At 27.8% G+C, this 27,190-nt stretch overlaps 1 protein-coding gene across 2 annotated transcripts in view; it reads left to right on the top strand.

The window, feature by feature from the left end:
* Positions 1-406: 406 nt before the first annotated feature.
* The window catches only part of LOC143222343 (nuclear receptor subfamily 2 group F member 1-A-like), a 105,772-nt gene continuing 78,988 nt past the window's right edge, over positions 407-27,190 (top strand). The window contains exons 1-2 of one of the 2 annotated variants that reach the window (XM_076448760.1): positions 407-1,176; positions 5,361-5,888. In XM_076448760.1, the coding sequence (XP_076304875.1) occupies positions 801-1,176; positions 5,361-5,888 (904 nt within the window). In that variant the 5' untranslated portion in view covers positions 407-800. The remainder of the gene's footprint in view (positions 1,177-5,360; positions 5,889-27,190) is intronic. The other variant, XM_076448761.1, reaches the window with a different exon arrangement.

The raw sequence follows: 27,190 nt of genomic DNA on the forward strand, positions 1-27,190 counted from the left end.
TTGTAGGGGGGGGGGGGCGAGTATTAGTTGTGAGTGACTTCGAAAGTTCTAAAGGCCTCTAATATAAGTGCCAACCTCTTTTTCACACCTCCAGGGCCCGACACTTGCTCTCTGGCCAGATCTCTAGCGATTGGCCACGCTAGCCACAGACCTGGGGGCGAGCCAGCGCGACAATCAGAACACATTGGCAGATTGCCCGAGTGTTGAAACGAGAGAGAGATGACCAATGAAAAGACAGCTCTGGCTCTTCGGTAGTTGCGCTCTGATTGCCTACAGCTTAAACTAAGATTATCACTCGCTAATAGGCTTCTTGAACTTTGATGACACAGCAGCCATATATGGAAAGGTTGCCATGACAACAGAACAGCCTGAACCATTATGTCATAATTCACGGTCTGTCAAGCCCATCGAGTGACTAGCTGCGACACGGCGAGCTGCGGTCTTACTCCTTACCGACTCACTCTGGCCCAAGTTCACGCAGGTTCACGCGCAGTTCCTCCTTCTTCGAGTTGCTGGAGGAAGGGGGGGACAGAGGGCTTGTTTGTGTGAAGCCTGACTGGGGCAGCTTCAGTTGTTTGTCTGCTTTGGTTTTGTCAATACATCGCGGAATGTCGTTGTGCTGGGTGATGACCAAAGTAGTCGTTTCGGTTTAGACTGAAGCTCTCAGATACACACCGGCTTCGTTTCGTCTTGCTTTTATGGGGAGTTAGTTTCGAACGCGTAGGAAGACTCGACGTTCTCTTTGAGTAACCTTTTTTAGTAGTTTTTAGTGTGCGTTCTTTGAGTTCCGCTGGTCTGACATGGCGCTGGCCGTAACATCTTGGAGAGATCCACCGCCAACTGCCGGAGCCACGGTTACGGAAACCGATCTGGCTCCGCAGACAGTCGGCCAGAACGGGCCCACACAGCCTAGTACGACGTCACAGAACGTGGACAAAAACGTTCAACACATCGAATGCGTGGTCTGTGGAGATAAGAGCAGTGGTAAACACTACGGTCAATTCACGTGCGAAGGGTGCAAATCCTTCTTTAAGAGGAGCGTCCGACGGAACTTGACCTACACCTGTCGCGGTAACAGAAACTGCCCAGTGGATCAACACCACCGTAACCAATGCCAATATTGTCGCCTCAAGAAGTGTCTTAAGATGGGCATGCGCAGGGAGGGTAGGTTCCCAGGTCAGCTTGCTTTTCTCTAACGTTAACAAAATGCCACTGGTCAGTAGTGACGTCCAGTCGAATAATCTACTAATAACCAGAGGCGCTAATAATGTTTTTTTTTTATATCATAATTCTTTAACCATTGTGGAAAATTAATTTATAAAGGTTACAAGATACATATCTAATCTCGTACCAATAACAAATATCCTAGGACTAGCATCCTGCACCAAAACACAAAGGTATTTGGAATATATTGTTTATATCTTTAAGGATATTGGCAGTTTCTCGGTATCTTTGAAATAGGATATTTGAAAAATTAACACGTTTGTTTTAACATGTAGGCCTTCGTGGATTGTTAGTTAAACTAGATATTAACATGACGGTATATATTGTATACTGATCTTATAATCACACATAATGTAACCACTAATTTATATTATACTCTATATAATACGTATTGATATAATAGTTGCGTATAACGTAAAACACATGTTGATATTATGACGGTACATGATGTACCTCACGTATTGATGTTATGATGGTATGCAATCGACAACGTGTACTGACAGCATCATATACGTGTTATATAACGTGTACTGACGGTCATGTGTATAATGTGTAGCTCGTATTGATATGGTGTGTATAAAGTATAGAACCTGTTCATGTTATCATGATACATAATTAAAAACGCGTACTGACATTATTGTTGTATGCTAACATTATTGTACCTAATACATGTGCTGACATTGCTATGCTATATAAATAACCCAAATTATTTTACTTTTTGGGTGAAGTTATTCAAAATATATGAGACAATATTTTAGCTTAAGGCTAGAAGACCGTATTTCCTCGCTGTTTCTGGCGTCCAGATTTTATATCTAATATTATACTGAGTGACAAATTGTATTTGAATGTGTTTCGTACAAAAGTAATTCCTTCAGTAAATGTTTTGAGCTAGATATTCGACAGTATCGAATGGGTTAAGTTCTTTATGAAGTAGGCTTAGTGATTATGAAATACACATCTCAAGTACCGAAATACTTGAAGATAAACGAAGAAAGACGTTGATTTAAGACGAGAATAAGCTTACTGAATAGTGTCACAATTACGTTCAAGTACCTCAAACAAGTTGAAGTGTGCTGGTAGATAGATCATGGTAAGGTAGTACCACAAACAAGTTGAAGTGAGCTGTAAAACAGTACCACAAACAAGTTAAAGTGAGCTGTAAGGTAGTAACACAAACAAGTTGACGTGTGCTGGTAGCTCGCTGTAAGGTATTTAAAATGTGGTTTCCAAACGAAGAAAACCATTTTTTAAGTTACATAACTGAAAGGTTTCTTTAAATAAAGAAACTGCAGACAGAGTTAGTTGTGTAATGGATCTGTGTAATGGATTTGCTTACAAATAGCATGAGAACCGTGGATCTTATTTACTGACAACGTAGTTGGGAAAGTATTCCCCATACATCTGTAAATTACAGCAGGTCCTCACCGTGACTTCTCAAAGTTGATCCTTCCAGTCTGTAGTTAGATTATAACAAGTCCTCACCGTAAGTTCCTGGATTTCAAGCTAACCACCACCGAGTTTTCACAGGCGATAGCAATGGCGTTGTACTAAGTTTCAGGGCCTGGCATGGCCAGGTGGTTAAAGCACTCGACTCGTAATTTAAGGGTCGCGAGTTCGAATCCACGTCACACCAAACATGTTTCACCTTTCAGCCGTGGGGGCGTTATAACGTGACGGTCAATCCCACTATTCATTGGTAAAAGAGTAGCCCAAGAGTTGGCGGTTGGTTGTGATGACTAGCTGCCTTTCCTCTAGTCTTACACTGCTGAATTAGGTACGGCTAGCGCAGATAGCCCTCGTGTAGCTTTGCGCGAAATTCAAACCAAACTAAGCTTCACATCACAGAAGAGTTACCAACATTCGCGTAACGTTACCACATGGGTAGAGATCTCATGCTCAAACTTTCGTTTTTGTACGTCAGCTTCAGAAAAATACACGATAAACAGAACTAATTAATCGAGTAGTTACGTTAGTTAGTTTGTTTTTGAATTTAGCGCAAAGATATCCGCGCTAGCCGTCCCTAATTTAGCAGTGTAAGACTAGAGGGAAGGCAGGTAGTTATCACCACCCACCACCAATTCTTGGGCTGCTCTTTTACTAACGAATAATGGGATTGACCATAAATTATAACGCTCCCACGGCTGAAAGGGCGAGCATGTTTAGTGTAACGGAGATTCGAACCCGCGACTCTCGGATTACGAGTCGAGTGCCTCAACCACCTGGCCATGCCGGGCCGGGGTTACATAATAACTAACCTTGAATACACATATATTACAAATATAAAGACCACAGTCCAACTTCCTATAAATTAAACAGCAAGATAATGAACATTATAACGAGAAGTAGAAACTAATGTTTTATTAGTTTACTATATCTTTCACCATGTTACAGTCTTAACAACTTCGACTTTTATATTGCTCTGCACCTATCCTGTACCGCCTAAATGAATTGCTACAAAAAAGCTGCCTTCGCTGTATATTATATAAACAATTCGGTTTCACAAACGTTTAAGTTTTAAACCCAGAATATAATTGTAAAATGTATATTAAGTGTTTTAATACATTTTCATGGGTCTTAATAATCACGTCTCGCATGATAAATCATTTCATCACTTGAACGTAATATAAGCGGCCGCATGGTGCCTGATGCCATTTCCTGAGGGGAAGTGACGGTGTCTACTGCGTGGAGCAGTTTCAGATAGCTGTACTAGGTAGGGTATACAGAAGATCACAAACAGCTGGGGTGTTTTGTGAGATTCTGAGAGCTTGGTTATGAAAGACATTTTATTCCGGGTATAAAATGAATAATTTATGTTTATGTACAAATTTTATTTATGAACTTAATAATTTATGTTTATGTACATATTTTTATTTATGAACTTATCTCCATTTTCTGGTGTCGGAGCGATGTTCATGCGGCATTATCTCTCCAGGTAATATGTCCTCTCTCTGTGTTTGTAGACTTCAGCAAGTTCTCACACTGCTTCCTAGATTACGGTACACATCTTGTATTATGGATGCAGAAACCATTTGTGGGCCCCCGCTAGAACAGCGGTATGTCTACGGATTTATAACGCTAAAATCAGGGGTTCGATTCTCCTCGGTGAGCTCAGCAGATAGCCCAATGTGGCTTTGCTATAAGAAAAACACAAAACATAAACCACTCGTGTTGTAAAAACACACCAGGTGTTAGAGCTTGAACAACAATCCAGTCATGGCTCCAAAAGGGATAAATCCACAGGAAATGTTTAGTGGGTGGATCGCTTTACTCCTGGTATGCTAATATATTTAGCAACACGTCCTTTGATTCTGCAGAAATTAATTATGAACAATTCCAGGTTGAGTTTAACTTACTTAAGGACAAATTAAGGTAAGAATGTTTACTAATGGACAAATCCAGACTGTAATTATGTTCTGATAAGTCTACCGTGGGCTCTATTACAAGTATGCAAATGTGTAGGACGGGGTTAATATGAAAGTACCTAACACGTGCAGTCTGTCCAGAAAAACCAAGAAAACTGGAGGTAAACTTTCTAGTTAATTTATGTTAATAAGAGAATGAAGATTTAGTGTATTTAGGATGTTGACGTGATACGCATGTTGTATCTGTAGTTTTATATAGAATATCTATATAACTTTATATAGAATATCTATATCATTTCTTTTAAAGCAACTACTTTTATTAAGAGAACATTCAGATACCATCAATACGGCGTTACTTACTGAAACGACACCGAAAGAAGGCTTATGAATGACAGTAATTGGCTTTTTGTTTGTGAAAACGAGTTACGTATAAGTTGTTTGTGCACGATTTATCTCCCGTCTTACGACGTAAAATCTGGGTCATGTTTATTTTTGCGAATCCGTATATAGAAGCAGTTAACTTCTAAAAACCTACTCGTAAACTGATGTTATCAGGAACTTAGAAACACGCGGAAATTTTGTTCTCTGTAACCTTAGTACCTTTTGCACGTGTGATTAATCTCACGTGTTATTTACCGTAGGATGAAAGGAAATTGTAAAGTTATTCGTCCTCTCTACAGGTGTTTATTTGTTTATTCAGTTTCTTTGTTAATACTTAATTGTGAGGGTGTTATTATTTTCTCTGGGTGTTAAAAATTAAAATTTCTTCTCCAGCTGTTCAGCGAGGACGTTTACCACCAACACAACATAGCCTTCCAGGTCAGATGGCATTGACCAATGGAGACGCCTTGAATGGTCACTCGTACCTATCCAGTTTCATCTCGCTCCTGCTGAGAGCAGAACCCTACCAGCCCTCTCGGTATGCCCAGTGTATGCAACCCAATAATTTCATGGGTATTGATAACATCTGTGAACTTGCGGCGCGCTTGTTGTTCAGTGCAGTCGAGTGGGCAAGAAATATCCCATTCTTTCCTGACCTCCAAGTAACTGACCAAGTGGCTCTTCTCCGACTCGTGTGGAGCGAACTTTTTGTCTTGAATGCTTCTCAGTGTTCTATGCCTCTGCACGTGGCACCCCTACTGGCGGCCGCTGGACTACACGCCTCACCCATGGCGGCGGACCGTGTGGTAGCGTTCATGGACCACATTCGGATCTTCCAGGAACAAGTGGAGAAGTTGAAGGCTCTTCACGTTGATGCTGCTGAATACAGCTGTTTGAAGGCAATAGTTCTCTTCACGACAGGTGGGTACAAGAGGAGTTGGTTATGTTATGAAGTGAAAGCTTCTGACAATACGATCTTGTAAGACAAGATAAACCCGTGGAAACAAAAACCCAAACTAGCGGTGGCTTTGTAGATGAAATAAACTAATAAGAGTTGCCAGTAGTTTAACGTATACGTTGAGGTAACGGAAGTATCAGGTACTATGATATTTTTATACATGACTTATAACCAACACTAACCTACTTGTGATAAAGGAAAACCTCAAATATGAACACAGTAACGAACTAGAAAATGGAAAGCAAGCAACAATATAACCTTAAGTTAATGTGGAAACTTAAGTTCTATATCAAACCAGTACGTATTGTTTAAATGGAAAGTAAGCAACAATATAACCTTAAGTTAATGTGGAAACTTAAGTTCTATATCAAACCAGTACGTATTGTTTAAATGGAAATAAAGCAACAATATAACCTTAAGTTAATGTGGAAACTTAAGTTCTATATCAAACCATTACGTATTGTTTAAATGGAAAGTAAGCATAAGCAACAATATAACCTTAAGTTAATGTGGAAACTTAAGTTTTATATCAAACCTGTACGTATTGTTTAAATGGAAAGTAAGCAACAATATAAACTTAAGTTAATGTGGAAACTTAAGTTCTATATGAAACCAGTACGTATTGTTTAAATGGAAAGTAAGCAACAATATAACCTTAAGTTAATGTGGAAACTTAAGTTTTATATCAAACCAGTACGTATTGTTTAAATGGAACGTAAACAACAATATAACCTTAAGTTAATTTGGAAACTTAAGTTCTATATCAAACCAGTACGTATTGTTTAAATGGAAATAAAGCAACAATATAACCTTAAGTTAATGTGGAAACTTAAGTTCTATATCAAACCAGTACGTATTGTTTAAATGGAAAGTAAGCATAAGCAACAATATAACCTTAAGTTAATGTGGAAACATAAGTTTTATATCAAACCAGTACGTATTGTTTAAATGTAAAGTAAGCAACAATATAACCTTAAGTTAATGTGGAAACTCAAGTTTTATATCAAACTAGTACGTATTATTTAAACGTAAAAAAGCAACAATATCACCTTAAGATAATGTGGAAACTAAAGTTTTATATCAAACCAGTACGTATTGTTTAAAGGGAAATAAAGCAACAATATAACCTTAAGTTAATGTGGAAACTTAAGTTCTATATCAAACCAGTACGTATTGTGTAAATGGAAAGTAAGCATAAGCAACAATATAACCTTAAGTTAATGTGGAAACTTATGTTTTATATCAAACCAGTACGTATTGTTTAAATGTAAAGTAAGCAACAATATAACCTTAAGTTAATGTGGAAACTTAAGTTCTATATCAAACCAGTACGTATTGTTTAAATGGAAAGTAAGCAACAATATAACCTTAAGTTAATGTGGAAACTTAAGTTCTATATCAAACCAGTACGTATTGTTTAAATGTAAAGTAAGCAACAATATAACCTTAAGTTAATGTGGAAACTTAAGTTTTATATCAAACCAGTACGTATTGTTTAAATGGAAAGAAAGCAACAATATAACCTTAAGTTAATGTGGAAAGTTAAGTTCTATATCAAACCAGTACGTATTGTTTAAATGGAAAGTAAGCAACAATATAACCTTAAGTTAATGTGGAAACTTAAGTTTTATATCAAACCAGTACGTATTGTTTAAATGGAAAGAAAGCAACAATATCACCTTAAGTTAATGTGGAAAGTTAAGTTCTATATCAAACCAGTACGTATTGTTTAAATGGAAATAAAGCAACAATATAACCTTAAGTTAATGTGGAAACTTAAGTTCTATATCAAACCATTACGTATTGTTTAAATGGAAAGTAAGCATAAGCAACAATATAACCTTAAGTTAATGTGGAAACTTATGTTTTATATCAAACCAGTACGTATTGTTTAAATGTAAAGTAAGCAACAATATAACCTTAAGTTAATGTGGAAACTTATGTTTTATATCAAACCACTACGTATTGTTTAAATGGAAAGTAAACAACAATATAACCTTATTATCCAGATGACAAGAGCACCAAACAGAAATTCGTTGTGTTAAAATACTATAAACATCTATCCTTTTAGTTGTAATGCAACAGACATGTACTTCGTTTTTTTAAGTAAGTAATAAAATATTTGTTTATTATTACTTTAAAAGAAAACAAAGTAAATTATAGAATTAGAAATTTATTCAGGTAATTTCCACAAACTCGTGATTCGATGTTTTACGTTGTTTCTTAAAACAGTGGCACAAATACGGACTATATGTTGTCACTTACAATATAGACATTTTGTTTTGTTTTTCAAATCACTGATAATTGAGTTGCTTGTCACTGTGGTACAATTGATCTAGATTTCGTGGGTCACACGCAAACTACAGGGCTTCGGAACGTGCCTTGAAGTGCCGTCTTTCCTTCTCTGGGCTCTTGGAATGATATATATAGATACATTGGACCCATAAATCATGTTGCTGAGCGATATCCGTTCTTTAAGGCAGCCCATTTTAAAAATAACCTCATGCAACAGCGATTTCACTTGTTCAGTGTCTGCTGGTTTTCCTGCCAATAAACTTCAAATGTGTTAATATTTTACACATTGAAGACAAGGGATATTTTTTTTAAAAATGTATGTTACGAAACTACATAATACCTAGACTCTCGTATACTCATCTGCTCAGGATAACTTATGTGGTCTGAATCAGACACATTAATTTTGAGAATGTAACTCAGATCACATAAGTTATCCTGAGCAGATGAGTTTACGAGAGTCTAGGTATTATGTAGTTTCGTAGCAAGTTTTTTTTTTTTCTGATGTTCATTGTCTATCAGAATGTGACACTTTAATTCTGAAAATGTGATATTTTATTCATGAGAATTTGAAACTTTAGTTCTGATAATGTCACACTGACTTCGAGAATGTGTCACGTTCATTTTGACAACGGGACACATTAACCTGAGAATGTGATGTATCATATTTAGACATTCATCGTGCAACAACTTATGAGTTCTGTAACAATAGGTACATATGGATATGTATCTACATACAGGGCAGACATTAGAGACATTTAGTAAAGTGACCCTGGGAAATTGAATATTTACTTTAAAAGTCCACTTCGTGTTTATCAACAAACGAGAAGAACTGAAACTCTAACTGTTCCATTTATATCTTTCTGTAAGCTCAAACACATCACTGAAATAATGGTTTATCTCTTTTTACCTAAGGCCCGGCATGGCCAAGCGTGTTAAGGCGTGCGACTCGTAATCTCAGGGTCGCGGGTTCGCATCCCGGTCGCGCCAAACATGATCGCCCTTTCAGCCGTGGGAGCGTTATAATGTGACGATCAATCCCACTTTTAGTTAATAAAAGAGTAGCCCAAGAGTTGGCGGTGGGTGGTGATGACTAGCTGCCTTCCCTCTAGTCTTACACTGCTAAATTAGGGACGGCTAGCGCAGATAGCCCTCGAGTAGCTTTGTGCGAAATTCAAAAAAAAAAAAAACCAACAACAAACTTTTATCTAAATCTTTAGGTGCCATTCATTGTTCTAGTGTTCTAGTTACCTAAACAAGGCTACTTAATCCAGTTACCAGAATTATTCAGCTAATTCGAACGTTTATTGTCAGCATTTTCAAATCAACCTTCTTATTTACTTTGAAAAATAGAAACTTGTTATTCCTAAATGGTCCAGTAGGAGTGATTGGAATGTTGACGTCACGTCTACATTTAAAACGTACACCAAAGTTGTCACTCGGCATATTGACATAAACACATCTGACGGGCAGGGTTGGGGGTAGTGGGTAAGGAAGGCCGTAGCGGGCTAAATTTTCTACATAATGTCTCCTGTTTGGAATAATTCAAATTTTCATTTTATTTCTCTGTTTGTAGATATAATATTGGTAATACACCTAGCCGAAAATATAGTACCTCAGATTTCATAGGGAAATCTAGGTCTAGGTGGCTAAATAACAAGAGAAGTTCTGTTTATTTAATGTGTAAGATGTTACAAGAGTCTGTGATAATTCAGCAGGCTGTAAACGCCCTCTGTTTGGATAAAGTCTGTGAATCTGGAGGAATAGAAGCCAAGTTTTAACTTTATATACGTGTGTGTGTTGGGGGGGGGGGGAAGCCAGGATGTATTTCTTTATTTTTAAGAAGTGTCAAGAATGTTCCGGCTTGCCAAAGCACCCTGACGATTAATAGATGAATGTAGAGATGTAACAAGTAGATTTATTACTGTTTGTTTCCTAATAAGCTGAGTTCTTTCGTTGACAAGCGTATCTTCCTTCCCTCTACGGTTTTAGACAGGAGTAAGGAGTTATTTAGAGACAACCAAAAACATTCGAGGACATATCTAGCGTTTAACTTACTAAAAGTTGGCTAGCCATGTTAACTGAAAATGTAAACGTATAGTAAATATTACACAGCTACATTTGTATCTATTTCGTTATCTGTTGTTATCCAAATCAATTTTCTCAAATTTCTCAAAACATGTTCTAAGTTGAAGTATAATACACAGTAACCATTCATTTATAAGGTAGTGAATAATATTTAACGAAAACACCCACATTAAAAAAAATTAGAAGATATAAAGAACATTAAATATTAAAATAAATTCAAGTGAAATAGTTATATAAAGAATATAAACTTCAGAATAAATTGTAGTGAAATAGTTATATAAAGAATATAAACATCAGAGTAAAATGTAGTGAAATAATTATATAAAGAATATAAACATAAGAATAAACTGTAGTGAAATAGTTATATAAAAAATATAAACATCAGAATAAACTGTAGTGAAATAGTTATATAAAGAATATAAACATCAGAATAAACTGTAGTGAAAAAGTTATATAAAGAATAAAAACATCAGAGTAAACTACGGTGAAATAGTTATATAAAGAATATAAACATCAGTGTAAACTGTAGTGAAATAGTTATATAAAGAATATAAACATCAGAGTAAATTACGGTGAAATAGTTATATAAAGAATATAAACATCAGAATAAACTGTAGTGAAATAGTAATATAAAGAATATAAACATCGATGTAAACTGTAGTGAAATAGTTATATAAAGAATATAAACATCAGAATAAACTGTAGTGAAATAGTTATATAAAGAATATAACGATCAGTGTAAACTGTAGTGAAATAGTTATATAAAGAATATAAGGATCAGTGTAAACTGTAGTGAAATAGTTATATAAAGAATATAACGATCAGTGTAAACTGTAGTGAAATAGTTATATAAAGAATATAAAGATCAGAGTAAAATGTAGTGAAATAATTATATAAAGAATATAAACATAAGAATAAACTGTAGTGAAATAGTTATATAAAAAATATAAACATCAGAATAAACTGTAGTGAAATAGTTATATAAAGAATATAAACATCAGAATAAACTGTAGTGAAAAAGTTATATAAAGAATAAAAACATCAGAGTAAACTACGGTGAAATAGTAATATAAAGAATATAAACATCAGAGTAAACTACGGTGAAATAGTTATATAAAGAATATAAACATCAGAATAAACTGTAATGAAATAGTAATATAAAGAATATAAACATCGATGTAAACTGTAGTGAAATAGTTATATAAAGAATATAAACATCAGTGTAAACTGTAGTGAAATAGTTATATAAAGAATATAAACATCAGTGTAAACTGTAGTGAAATAGTTATATAAAGAATATAACGATCAGTGTAAACTGTAGTGAAATAGTTATATAAAGAATATAAACATCAGAATAAACTGTAGTGAAATAGTTATATAAAGAATATAAAGATCAGTGTAAACTGTAGTGAAATAGTTATATAAAGAATAAAACGATCAGTGTAAACTGTAGTGAAATAGTTATATAAAGAATATAAACATCAGAATAAACTGTAGTGAAATAGTTATATAAAGAATATAAAGATCAGTGTAAACTGTAGTGAAATAGTTATATAAAGAATATAAACATCGATGTAAACTGTAGTGAAATAGTTATATAAAGAATATAAACATCAGAGTGAACTGTAGTGAAATAGTTAGATAAAGAATATAAAACAACAGAATAAACTGTAGTGAAATAGTTATATAAAGAATATAAACATCAGAGTAAACTGTAGTGAAATAGATATATAAAGAACATATCGATGAGTGTAAACTGTAGTGAAATAGTTATATAAAAAACATAAACATCAGTGTAAAGTGTGGTGAAATAGTTATATAAAGAATATAAACATCACAGTAAACTGTAGTGAAATAGTTATGTGAACAATTCAAACATCAGAGTAAACTGCAGTTAAATAGTTATATAAAGAATATAAACATCAGAATAAACTGTGGTGAAATAGTAATATAAAGAATATAACGATCAGTGTAAAGTGTAGTGAAATAGTTATACAAAGAATATAAAGATCAGTGTAAACTGTAGTGAAATAGTTATATAAAAAATATAAACATGAGAATAAACTGTAGTTAAATAGTTATATAAAGAATATAAAACATCAGAAAAAACTGTAGTGGAATAGTTATATAAAGAATATAAACATAAGGATAAGCTGTAGTGAAATAGTTACATAAATAATATAAACATCAGAGTAAACTGTAGTGAAATAGTTACATAAAGAATATAAACATCAGTGTAAACTGTGGAGAAATAGTTACATAAAGAATATAAACATCAGAGTAAACTGTGGTGAAATAGTTGTATAAAGAATATAAATATCAGTGTAAACTGTGGTGAAATAGTTATATAAAGAATATAAACATCAGAGTAAACTGTAGTGAAATAGTTATATAAAGAATATAAACATAAGAATAAACTGTAGTGAAATAGTTATATAAAGAATATAAAAACATCAGAATAAACTGTAGTGAAATAGTTATATAAAGAATATAAACATCAGAGTAAACTGTAGTGAAATAGTTATATAAAGAATATAAACATCAGAATAAACTGTAGTGAAATAGTTATATAAAGAATATAAACACCAGAGTTAGGTGTAGTGAAATAGTTATATAAAGAATATAAACATCAGAATAAACTGTTGTGAAATAGTTATATAAAGAATATAAACATCAGAGTAACTTTCAGTGAAATAGTTATATAAAGAATATAAAAAAATCCGAATAAACTGTAGTGAAATAGTCATATAAAGAATATAAAAAAATCCGAATAAACTGTAGTGAAATAGTTATATAAAGAAAATAAAACATCAGTGTAAACTGTGGTGAAATAGTTATATAAAGAATATAAACATCAGAATAAACTGTAGTGAAATAGTTATATAAAGAATATAAACATCAGTGTAAACTGTAGTGAAATAATTATATAAAAAATCAAAACAACAGAATAAACTGTAGTGAAATAGTTATATAAAGAATATTAACATCAGAGTCGACTGTAGTGAAATAGTTATATAAAGAACATAAACATCAGTGTAAACTGTAGTGAAATAGTTATATAAAGAATATAAAACTGTAGTGAAATAGTTATATAAAAATATAAACATCGATGCAAACTGTAGTGAAATAGTTATATAAAGAATATAAAACATAAGAATAAACTGTAGTGAAATAGTTATATAAAGAATATAAAACATAAGAATAAACTGTAGTGAAAAAGTTATATAAAGAATCTAAACATCCGAATAAACTGTAGTGAAATAGTTATATAAAGAATATAAACATCAGTGTTAACTGGGGTGAAATAGTTATATAAAGAATATAACGATCAGTGTAAACTGAGGTGAAATAGTTATATAAAGAATATAAACATAAGAGTAAACTGTAGTGAAATAGTTATATAAAGAATATAAACATCAGTGTAAATTGTAGTAAAATAGTTATATAAAGAATATAAAGATCAGTGTAAACTGTAGTGAAATAATTATATAAAAAATCTAAACAACAGAATAAACTTAAACTGTAGTGAAATAGTTATATAAAGAATATAAAACTGTAGTGAAGTAGTTATATAAAGAATAGAAAACATAAGAATAAACTGTAGTGAAATAGTTATATAAAGAATATAAAACATAAGAATAAACTGTAGTGAAATAGTTATATAAAGAATATAAACATCAGTGTAAACTGTAGTGAAATAGTTATATAAAGAATATAACGATCAGTGTAAACTGTAGTGAAATAGTTATATAAAGAATATAAAGATCAGTGTAAACGGTAATGAAATAATTATATAAAGAATATAAACATCAGAATAAACTGTAGTAAAATAGTTATATAAAGAATATAAAACATCAGAATAAACTGTAGTGAAATAGTTATATAAAGAATATAAACATTAGTGTAAACTGTAGTGAAATAGTTATATAAAGAATATAAACATTAGTGTAAACTGTAGTGAAATAGTTAAATAAAGAATATAAACATCAGAGTAAACTGTAGTAAAATAGTTATATAAAGAATATAAACATCAGTGTAAACTGTGGTGAAATAGTTATATAAAGAATATAAACATCAGAATAAACTATAATGAAATAGATGTATAAAGAATATAAAACATCAGAATAAACTGTAGTGAAATAGTTATATAAAGAATATAAATATTAGTGTAAAGTAAATTGAAAAAGTTAAATAAAGAATATAAACATCAGAGTAAACTGTAGTGAAATAGTTATATAAAGAATATAAACATCAGTGTTAAATGGGGTGAAATAGTTATATAAAGAATATAACGATCAGTGTAAACTGTAGTGAAATAGTTATATAAAGAATATAAACATCAGTGTAAACTGTAGTGAAATAGTTATATAAAGAATATAAACATCAGTGTAAACTGTAGTGAAATAGTTATATAAAGAATATAAACATCAGTGTAAACTGTAGTGAAATAGTTATATAAAGAATATAAACATCAGTGTAAACTGTAGTGAAATAGTTATATAAAGAATATAAACATCAGTGTAAACTGTAGTGAAATAGTTATATAAAGAATATAAACATCAGAGTAAACTGTAGTGAAATAGTTATATAAAGAATATAAACATTAGTGTAAACTGTAGTGAAATAGTTATATAAAGAATATAAACATCAGAATAAACTGTAGTGAAATAGTTATATAAAGAATATAAACATCAGTGTTAACTGGGGTGAAATAGTTATATAAAGAATATAACCATCAGTGTAAACTGAAATGAAATAGTTATATAAAGAATATAAACATAAGAGAAAACTTTAGTGAAATAGTTATATAAATAATATAAAAATCAGTGTAAACTGTAGAGAAATAGTTATATAAAGAATATAAACATCAGAGTAAACTGTAGTGAAATAGTTATATAAAGAATAAAAACATCAGTGTAAACTGTGGTGAAATAGATGTATAAAGAATATAAACATCAGAATAAACTGTAGTAAAATAGTTATATAAAGAATATAAACATTAGTGTAAACTGTAGTGAAATAGTTAAATAAAGAATATAAACATCAGAGTAAACTGTGGTGAAATAGTTATATAAAGAATATGAACATCAGAATAAACTGTGGTGAAATAGTTATATAAAGAATATAAACATCAGAATAAACTGTAGTGAAATAGTTATATAAAGAATATAAACATCAGTGTAAACTGTAGTGAAATAGTTATATAAAGAATATAAACATCAGTGTAAACTGTAGTGAAATAGTTATATAAAGAATATAAACATCAGTGTAAACTGTAGTGAAATAATTATATAAAAAATCTAAACAACAGAATAAACTGTAGTGAAATAGTTATATAAAAAATATAAAACTGTAGTGAAGTAGTTATATAAAAATATAAACATCGATGCAAACTGTAGTGAAATAGTTATATAAAGAATAGAAAACATAAGAATAAACTGTAGTGAAATAGTTACATAAAGAATATAAAACATAAGAAAAACTGTAGTGAAATAGTTATATAAAGAATATAAACATCAGAATAAACTGTAGTGAAATAGTTATATAAAGAATATAAACATCAGAGTAAACTGTAGTGAAATAGTTATATAAAGAATATAAACATCAGTGTAAACTGTAGTGAAATAGTTATATAAAGAATATAACCATCAGTGTAAACTGTAGTGAAATAGTTATATAAAGAATATAAACATCAGTGTAAACTGTAGTGAAATAGTTATATAAAGAATATAAACATCAGTGTAAACTGTAGTGAAATAGTTATATAAAGAATATAAACATCAGAATAAACTGTAGTGAAATAGTTATATAAAGAATATAAAACATCAGAATAAACTGTAGATAAATAGTTATATAAAAAATATAAACATCAGAATAAACTGTAGTGAAATAGTTATATAAAGAATATAAACATCAGAGTAAACTGTAGTGAAATAGTTATATAAAGAATATAAACATCAGAGTAAACTGTAGTGAAATAGTTATATAAAGAATATAAACATCAGAGTAAACTGTAGTGAAATAGTTATATAAAGAATATAAACATCAGAGTAAACTGTAGTGAAATAGTTATATAAAGAATATAAACATCAGAATAAACTGTAGTGAAATAGTTATATAAAGAATATAAACATCAGAATAAACTGTAGTGAAATAGTTATATAAAGAATATAAAACATCAGAATAAACTGTAGTGAAATAGTTATATAAAGAATATAAACATCAGAGTAAACTGTAGTGAAATAGTTATATAAAGAATATAAACATCAGTGTAAACTGTAGTGAAATAGTTATATAAAGAATATAAACATCAGAATAAACTGTAGTGAAATAGTTATATAAAGAATATAAAACATCAGTGTAAACTGTAGTGAAATAGTTATATAAAGAATATAAACATCAGAGTAAACTGTAGTGAAATAGTTATATAAAGAATATAAACATCAGTGTAAACTGTAGTGAAATAGTTATATAAAGAATATAAACATCAGAATAAACTGTAGTGAAATAGTTATATAAAGAATATAAACATCAGAATAAACTGTAGTGAAATAGTTATATAAAGAATATAAACATCAGAGTAAACTGTAGTGAAATAGTTATATAAAGAATATAAACATCAGAATAAACTGTAGTGAAATAGTTATATAAAGAATATAAAACATCAGAATAAACTGTAGTGAAATAGTTATATAAAGAATATAAACATCAGAGTAAACTGTGGTGAAATAGTTATATAAAGAATATAAACATCAGAATAAACTGTAGTGAAATAGTTATATAAAGAATATAAACATCAGTGTAAACTGTAGTGAAATAGTTATATAAAGAATATAAACATCAGAATAAACTGTAGTGAAATATTTATATAACGAATATAAACATTAGTGTAAACTGTACTGAAATAGTTATATAAATATAAAGAATATAAATATCAGAGTAAACTGTAGTGAAATAGTTATATAAAGAATATAAACATCAGTGTAAACTGTAGTGAAATAGTTATATAAAGAATATAAACATCAGTGTAAACTGTAGTGAAATAGTTATATAAAGAATATAAACATCAGTGTAAACTGTAGTGAAATAGTTATATAAAGAATATAAAACATCCGATTAAACTGTTGTGAAATAGTTATATAAAGAATCTAAACATCAGAATAAACTGTAGTGAAATAGTTATATAAAGAATATAAAACATCAGAATAAACTGTAGTGAAATAGTTATATAAAGAATATAAACATCAGAGTAAACTGTAGTGAAATAGTTATATAAAGAATATAAACATCAGAGTAAACTGTAGTGAAATAGTTATATAAAGAATATAAACATCAGTGTAAACTGTAGTGAAATAGTTATATAAAGAATATAAAACATCAGAATAAACTGTAGTGAAATAGTTATATAAAGAATATAAACATCAGAGTAAACTGTAGTGAAATAGTTATATAAAGAATATAAACATCAGAGTAAACTGTAGTGAAATAGTTATATAAAGAATATAAACATCAGAATAAACTGTAGTGAAATAGTTATATAAAGAATATAAAACATCAGAGTAAACTGTAGTGAAATAGTTATATAAAGAATATAAACATCAGTGTAAACTGTGGTGAAATAGTTATATAAAGAATATAAACATCAGAGTAAACTGTAGTGAAATAGTTATATAAAGAATATAAAACATCAGTGTAAACTGTAGTGAAATAGTTATATAAAGAATATAAACATCAGTGCAAACTGTGGTGAAATAGTTATATAAAGAATATAAACATCAGAATAAACTGTAGTGAAATAGTTATATAAAGAATATAAACATCAGTGTAAACTGTAGTGAAATAGTTATATAAAGAATATAAACATCAGAATAAACTGTAGTGAAATAGTTATATAAAGAATATAAACATCAGTGTAAACTGTAGTGAAATAGTTATATAAAGAATATAAACATCAGTGTAAACTGTAGTGAAATAGTTATATAAAGAATATAAAACATCAGTGTAAACTGTAGTGAAATAGTTATATAAAGAATATAAACATCAGAATAAACTGTAGTGAAATAGTTATATAAAGAATATAAAACATCAGAATAAACTGTAGTGAAATAGTTATATAAAGAATATAAACATCATAAACTGTAGTGAAATAGTTATATAAAGAATATAAACATCAGTGTAAACTGTAGTGAAATAGTTATATAAAGAATATAAACATCAGTGTAAACTGTAGTGAAATAGTTATATAAAGAATATAAAACATCAGAATAAACTGTAGTGAAATAGTTATATAAAGAATATAAACATCAGAGTAAACTGTAGTGAAATAGATATATAAAGAATATGAACATCAGAATAAACTGTGGTAAAATAGTTATATAAAGAATATAAAACATCAGAGTAAACTGTAGTGAAATAGTTATATAAAGAATATAAACATCAGTGTAAACTGTGGTGAAATAGTTATATAAAGAATATAAACATCAGAGTAAACTGTAGTGAAATAGTTATATAAAGAATATAAACATCAGTGTAAACTGTAGTGAAATAGTTATATAAAGAATATAAACATCAGTGTAAACTGTAGTGAAATAGTTATATAAAGAATATAAACATCAGAATAAACTGTAGTGAAATAGTTATATAAAGAATATAAACATCAGTGTAAACTGTGGTGAAATAGTTATATAAAGAATATAAACATCATAATAAACTGTAGTGAAATAGTTATATAAAGAATATAAACATCAGTGTAAACTGTAGTGAAATAGTTATATAAAGAATATAAAACATCCAAATATACTGTAGTGAAATAGTTATATAAAGAATCTAAACATCAGAATAAACTGTAGTGAAATAGTTATATAAAGAATATAAAACATCAGAATAAACTGTAGTGAAATAGTTATATAAAGAATATAAACATCAGTGTAAACTGTAGTGAAATAGTTATATAAAGAATATAAACATCAGAGTAAACTGTAGTGAAATAATTATATAAAAAATATAAACATCATAAACTGTAGTGAAATAGTTATATAAAGAATATAAACATGTAAACTGTAGTGAAATAGTTATATAAAGAATATAAAACATCAGAGTAAACTGTAAACTGTAGTGAAATAGTTATATAAAGAATAAGAACATCAGAATAAACTGTAGTGAAATAGTTATATAAAGAATATAAACATCAGAATAAACTGTAGTGAAATAGTTATATAAAGAATATAAACATCAGTGTAAACTGTAGTGAAATAGTTATATAAAGAATATAAACATCAGTGTAAACTGTAGTGAAATAGTTATATAAAGAATATAAACATCAGAATAAACTGTAGTGAAATAGTTATATAAAGAATATAAACATCAGAATAAACTGTAGTGAAATAGTTATATAAAGAATATAAAACATCAGAATAAACTGTAGTGAAATAGTTATATAAAGAATATAAACATCAGAGTAAACTGTAGTGAAATAGTTATATAAAGAATATAAACATCAGTGTAAACTGTGGTGAAATAGTTATATAAAGAATATAAACATCAGAGTAAACTGTAGTGAAATAGTTATATAAAGAATATAAACATCAGAATAAACTGTAGTGAAATAGTTATATAAAGAATAGAAACATCAGAATAAACTGTAATGAAATAGTTATATAAAGAACATAACGATCAGTGTAAACTGTAGTGAAATAGTTATATAAAGAATAGAAACATCAGAATAAACTGTAGTGGAATAGTTATATAAAGAATATAAACATCAATGTAAACTGTTGTGAAATAGTTATATAAAGAATATAAACATCAGTGTAAACTGTAGTGAAATAGTTATATAAAGAATATAAACATCAGAATAAACTGTAGTGAAATAGTTATATAAAGAATATAAACATCAGTGTAAACTGTAGTGAAATAGTTATATAAAGAATATAAACATCAGAGTAAACTGTAGTGAAATAGTTATATAAAGAATATAAACATCAGAGTAAACTGTAGTGAAATAGTTATATAAAGAATATAAACATCAGAGTAAACTGTAGTGAAATAGTTATATAAAGAATATAAAACATCAGAGTAAACTTTAGTGAAATAGTTATATAAAGAATATAAACATCAGAATAAACTGTAGTGAAATAGTTATATAAAGAATATAAACATCAGTGTAAACTGTAGTGAAATAGTTATATAAAGAATATAAACATCAGTGTAAACTGTAGTGAAATAGTTATATAAAGAATATAAACATCAGTGTAAACTGTAGTGAAATAGTTATATAAAGAATATAAACATCAGAGTAAACTGTAGTGAAATAGTTATATAAAGAATATAAACATCAGTGTAAACTGTAGTGAAATAGTTATATAAAGAATATAAACATCAGTGTAAACTGTAGTGAAATAGTTATATAAAGAATATAAACATCAGAGTAAACTGTAGTGAAATAGTTATATAAAGAATATAAACATCAGAATAAACTGTAGTGAAATAGTTATATAAAGAATATAAACATCAGAGTAAACTGTAGTGAAATAGTTATATAAAGAATATAAACATCAGTGTAAACTGTAGTGAAATAGTTATATAAAGAATATAAACATCAGAGTAAACTGTAGTGAAATAGTTATATAAAGAATATAAACATCAGTGTAAACTGTAGTGAAATAGTTATATAAAGAATATAAACATCAGTGTAAACTGTAGTGAAATAGTTATATAAAGAATATAAACATCAGAATAAACTGTAGTGAAATAGTTATATAAAGAATATAAACATCAGTGTAAACTGTAGTGAAATAGTTATATAAAGAATATAAACATCAGAATAAACTGTAGTGAAATAGTTATATAAAGAATATAAACATCAGTGTAAACTGTAGTGAAATAGTTATATAAAGAATATAAAACATCCGAATAAACTGTAGTGAAATAGTTATATAAAGAATATAAAACATCAGAATAAACTGTAGTGAAATAGTTATATAAAGAATCTAAACATCAGAATAAACTGTAGTGAAATAGTTATATAAAGAATATAAAACATCAGAATAAACTGTAGTGAAATAGTTATATAAAGAATATAAACATCAGTGTAAACTGTAATGAAATAGTTATATAAAGAATATAAAGATCAGAGTAAACTGTAGTGAAATAATTATATAAAGAATATAAACATCAGAATAAACTGTAGTGAAATAGTTATATAAAGAATATAAACATCAGAATAAACTGTAGTGAAATAGTTATATAAAGAATATAAACATCAGAGTAAACTGTGGTGAAATAGTTATATAAAGAATATAAACATCAGAATAAACTGTAGTGAAATAGTTATATAAAGAATATAAACATCAGTGTAAACTGTAGTGAAATAGTTATATAAAGAATAGAAACATCAGAATAAACTGTAGTGAAATATTTATATAACGAATATAAACATTAGTGTAAACTGTACTGAAATAGTTATATAAATATAAAGAATATAAATATCAGAGTAAACTGTAGTGAAATAGTTATATAAAGAATATAAACATCAGTGTAAACTGTAGTGAAATAGTTATATAAAGAATATAAACATCAGTGTAAACTGTAGTGAAATAGTTATATAAAGAATATAAACATCAGTGTAAACTGTAGTGAAATAGTTATAAAAAGAATATAAAACATCAGATTAAACTGTTGTGAAATAGTTATATAAAGAATATAAACATCAGAATAAACTGTAGTGAAATAGTTATATAAAGAATATAAACATCAGTGTAAACTGTAGTGAAATAGTTATATAAAGAATATAAACATCAGAATAAACTGTAGTGAAATAGTTATATAAAGAATATAAACATCAGTGTAAACTGTAGTGAAATAGTTATATAAAGAATATAAACATCAGAATAAACTGTAGTGAAATAGTTATATAAAGAATATAAAACATCAGTGTAAACTGTAGTGAAATAGTTATATAAAGAATCTAAACATCAGAATAAACTGTAGTGAAATAGTTATATAAAGAATATAAAACATCAGAATAAACTGTAGTGAAATAGTTATATAAAGAATATAAACATCAGTGTAAACTGTAGTGAAATAGTTATATAAAGAATATAAACATCAGTGTAAACTGTAGTGAAATAGTTATATAAAGAATATAAACATCAGAATAAACTGTAGTGAAATAGTTATATAAAGAATATAAACATCAGAATAAACTGTAGTGAAATAGTTATATAAAGAATATAAACATCAGAATAAACTGTAGTGAAATAGTTATATAAAGAATATAAACATCAGTGTAAACTGTAGTGAAATAGTTATATAAAGAATATAAACATCAGTGTAAACTGTAGTGAAATAGTTATATAAAGAATATAAACATCAGAGTAAACTGTAGTGAAATAGTTATATAAAGAATATAAACATCAGAATAAACTGTAGTGAAATAGTTATATAAAGAATATAAACATCAGAGTAAACTGTAGTGAAATAGTTATATAAAGAATATAAACATCAGTGTAAACTGTAGTGAAATAGTTATATAAAGAATATAAACATCAGAGTAAACTGTAGTGAAATAGTTATATAAAGAATATAAAACATCAGTGTAAACTGTAGTGAAATAGTTATATAAAGAATATAAACATCAGTGTAAACTGTAGTGAAATAGTTATATAAAGAATATAAACATCAGTGTAAACTGTAGTGAAATAGTTATATAAAGAATATAAACATCAGAATAAACTGTAGTGAAATAGTTATATAAAGAATATAAACATCAGTGTAAACTGTAGTGAAATAGTTATATAAAGAATATAAACATCAGAATAAACTGTAGTGAAATAGTTATATAAAGAATATAAAACATCCGATTAAACTGTTGTGAAATAGTTATATAAAGAATCTAAACATCAGAATAAACTGTAGTGAAATAGTTATATAAAGAATATAAAACATCAGAATAAACTGTAGTGAAATAGTTATATAAAGAATATAAACATCAGTGTAAACTGTAGTGAAATAGTTATATAAAGAATATAAACATCAGAGTAAACTGTAGTGAAATAGTTATATAAAGAATATAAACATCAGAATAAACTGTAGTGAAATAGTTATATAAAGAATATAAACATCAGAATAAACTGTAGTGGAATAGTTATATAAAGAATATAAACATCAGAGTAAACTGTAGTGAAATAGTTATATAAAGAATATAAACATCAGAATAAACTGTAGTGAAATAGTTATATAAAGAACATAACGATCAGTGTAAACTGTAGTGAAATAGTTATATAAAGAATAGAAACATCAGAATAAACTGTAGTGAAATAGTTATATAAAGAATATAAACATCAGTGTAAACTGTAGTGAAATAGTTATATAAAGAATATAAACATCAGAGTAAACTGTAGTGAAATAGTTATATAAAGAATATAAACATCAGTGTAAACTGTAGTGAAATAGTTATATAAAGAATATAAACATCAGTGTAAACTGTAGTGAAATAGTTATATAAAGAATATAAACATCAGTGTAAACTGTAGTGAAATAGTTATATAAAGAATATAAAACATCCGAATAAACTGTTGTGAAATAGTTATATAAAAAATCTGAACATCAGGATAAACTGTAGTGAAATAGTTATATAAAGAATATTAACATCAGAGTAGACTGTAGTGAAATAGTTATATAAAAAATCTGAACATCAGGATAAACTGTAGTGAAATAGTTATATAAAGAATATAAACATCAGAGTAAACTGTAGTGAAATAGTTATATAAAGAATATAAACATCAGTGTAAACTGTAGTGAAATAGTTATATAAAGAATATAAACATCAGTGTAAACTGTAGTGAAATAGTTATATAAAGAATATAAACATCAGAATAAACTGTAGTGAAATAGTTATATAAAGAATATAAACATCAGAGTAAACTGTAGTGAAATAGTTATATAAAGAATATAAACATCAGAATAAACTGTGGTAAAATAGTTATATAAAGAATATAAAACATCAGAGTAAACTGTAGTGAAATAGTTATATAAAGAATATAAACATCAGAGTAAACTGTAGTGAAATAGTTATATAAAGAATATAAACATCAGTGTAAACTGTAGTGAAATAGTTATATAAAGAATATAAACATCAGTGTAAACTGTAGTGAAATAGTTATATAAAGAATATAAACATCAGAATAAACTGTAGTGAAATAGTTATATAAAGAATATAAACATCAGTGTAAACTGTAGTGAAATAGTTATATAAAGAATATAAACATCAGTGTAAACTGTAGTGAAATAGTTATATAAAGAATATAAACATCAGTGTAAACTGTAGTGAAATAGTTATATAAAGAATATAAAACATCAGAATAAACTGTAGTGAAATAGTTATATAAAGAATATAAACATCAGTGTAAACTGTAGTGAAATAGTTATATAAAGAATATAAACATCAGAATAAACTGTAGTGAAATAGTTATATAAAGAATATAAAACATCAGAATAAACTGTAGTGAAATAGTTATATAAAGAATATAAACATCAGTGTAAACTGTAGTGAAATAGTTATATAAAGAATATAAACATCAGTGTAAACTGTAGTGAAATAGTTATATAAAGAATATAAACATCAGAATAAACTGTAGTGAAATAGTTATATAAAGAATATAAACATCAGAATAAACTGTAGTGAAATAGTTATATAAAGAATATAAAACATCAGAATAAACTGTAGTGAAATAGTTATATAAAGAATATAAACATCAGAGTAAACTGTAGTGAAATAGTTATATAAAGAATATAAACATCAGTGTAAACTGTAGTGAAATAGTTATATAAAGAATAGAAACATCAGAATAAACTGTAGTGAAATAGTTATATAAAGAATATAAACATCAGTGTAAACTGTAGTGAAATAGTTATATAAAGAATATAAACATCAGAATAAACTGTAGTGAAATAGTTATATAAAGAATATAAAACATCAGAGTAAACTGTAGTGAAATAGTTATATAAAAAATATAAAACATCAGAGTAAACTTTAGTGAAATAGTTATATAAAGAATATAAACATCAGAATAAACTGTAGTGAAATAGTTATATAAAGAATATAAACATCAGAATAAACTGTAGTGAAATAGTTATATAAAGAACATAAACATCAGTGTAAACTGTAGTGAAATAGTTATATAAAGAATAGAAACATCAGAATAAACTGTAGTGGAATAGTTATATAAAGAATATAAACATCAATGTAAACTGTTGTCAAATAGTTATATAAAGAATAGAAACATCAGAATAAACTGTAGTAAAATAGTTATATAAAGAATATAAACATCAGAGTAAACTGTAGTGAAATAGTTATATAAAGAATATAAACATCAGTGTAAACTGTAGTGAAATAGTTATATAAAGAATATAAACATCAGAATAAACTGTAGTGAAATAGTTATATAAAGAATATAAACATCAGTGTAAACTGTAGTGAAATAGTTATATAAAGAATATAAACATCAGAGTAAACTGTAGTGAAATAGTTATATAAAGAATATAAACATCAGAGTAAACTGTAGTGAAATAGTTATATAAAGAATATAAACATCAGAGTAAACTGTAGTGAAATAGTTATATAAAAAATATAAAACATCAGAGTAAACTTTAGTGAAATAGTTATATAAAGAATATAAACATCAGAATAAACTGTAGTGAAATAGTTATATAAAGAATATAAACATCAGTGTAAACTGTAGTGAAATAGTTATATAAAGAATATAAACATCAGTGTAAACTGTAGTGAAATAGTTATATAAAGAATATAAATATCAGTGTAAACTGTAGTGAAATAGTTATATAAAGAATATAAACATCAGAATAAACTGTAGTGAAATAGTTATATAAAGAATATAAACATCAGTGTAAACTGTAGTGAAATAGTTATATAAAGAATATAAACATCAGTGTAAACTGTAGTGAAATAGTTATATAAAGAATATAAACATCAGAGTAAACTGTAGTGAAATAGTTATATAAAGAATATAAACATCAGAATAAACTGTAGTGAAATAGTTATATAAAGAATATAAACATCAGAGTAAACTGTAGTGAAATAGTTATATAAAGAATATAAACATCAGTGTAAACTGTAGTGAAATAGTTATATAAAGAATATAAACATCAGAGTAAACTGTAGTGAAATAGTTATATAAAGAATATAAACATCAGTGTAAACTGTAGTGAAATAGTTATATAAAGAATATAAACATCAGTGTAAACTGTAGTGAAATAGTTATATAAAGAATATAAACATCAGAATAAACTGTAGTGAAATAGTTATATAAAGAATATAAACATCAGTGTAAACTGTAGTGAAATAGTTATATAAAGAATATAAACATCAGAATAAACTGTAGTGAAATAGTTATATAAAGAATATAAACATCAGTGTAAACTGTAGTGAAATAGTTATATAAAGAATATAAAACATCCGAATAAACTGTAGTGAAATAGTTATATAAAGAATATAAAACATCAGAGTAAACTGTAGTGAAATAGTTATATAAAGAATCTAAACATCAGAATAAACTGTAGTGAAATAGTTATATAAAGAATATAAACATCAGAATAAACTGTAGTGAAATAGTTATATAAAGAATATAAACATCAGTGTAAACTGTAATGAAATAGTTATATAAAGAATATAAAGATCAGAGTAAACTGCAGTGAAATAATTATATAAAAAATCTAAACATCAGAATAAACTTTAGTGAAATAGTTATATAAAGAATATAAACATCAGAATAAACTGTAGTGAAATAGTTATATAAAGAATATAAACATCAGAGTAAACTGTAGTGAAATAGTTATATAAAGAATATAAACATCAGTGTAAACTGTA

This window comes from Tachypleus tridentatus, chromosome 8 (assembly GCF_004210375.1).
Source record: "Tachypleus tridentatus isolate NWPU-2018 chromosome 8, ASM421037v1, whole genome shotgun sequence".
NCBI lineage: Eukaryota > Metazoa > Arthropoda > Merostomata > Xiphosura > Limulidae > Tachypleus > Tachypleus tridentatus.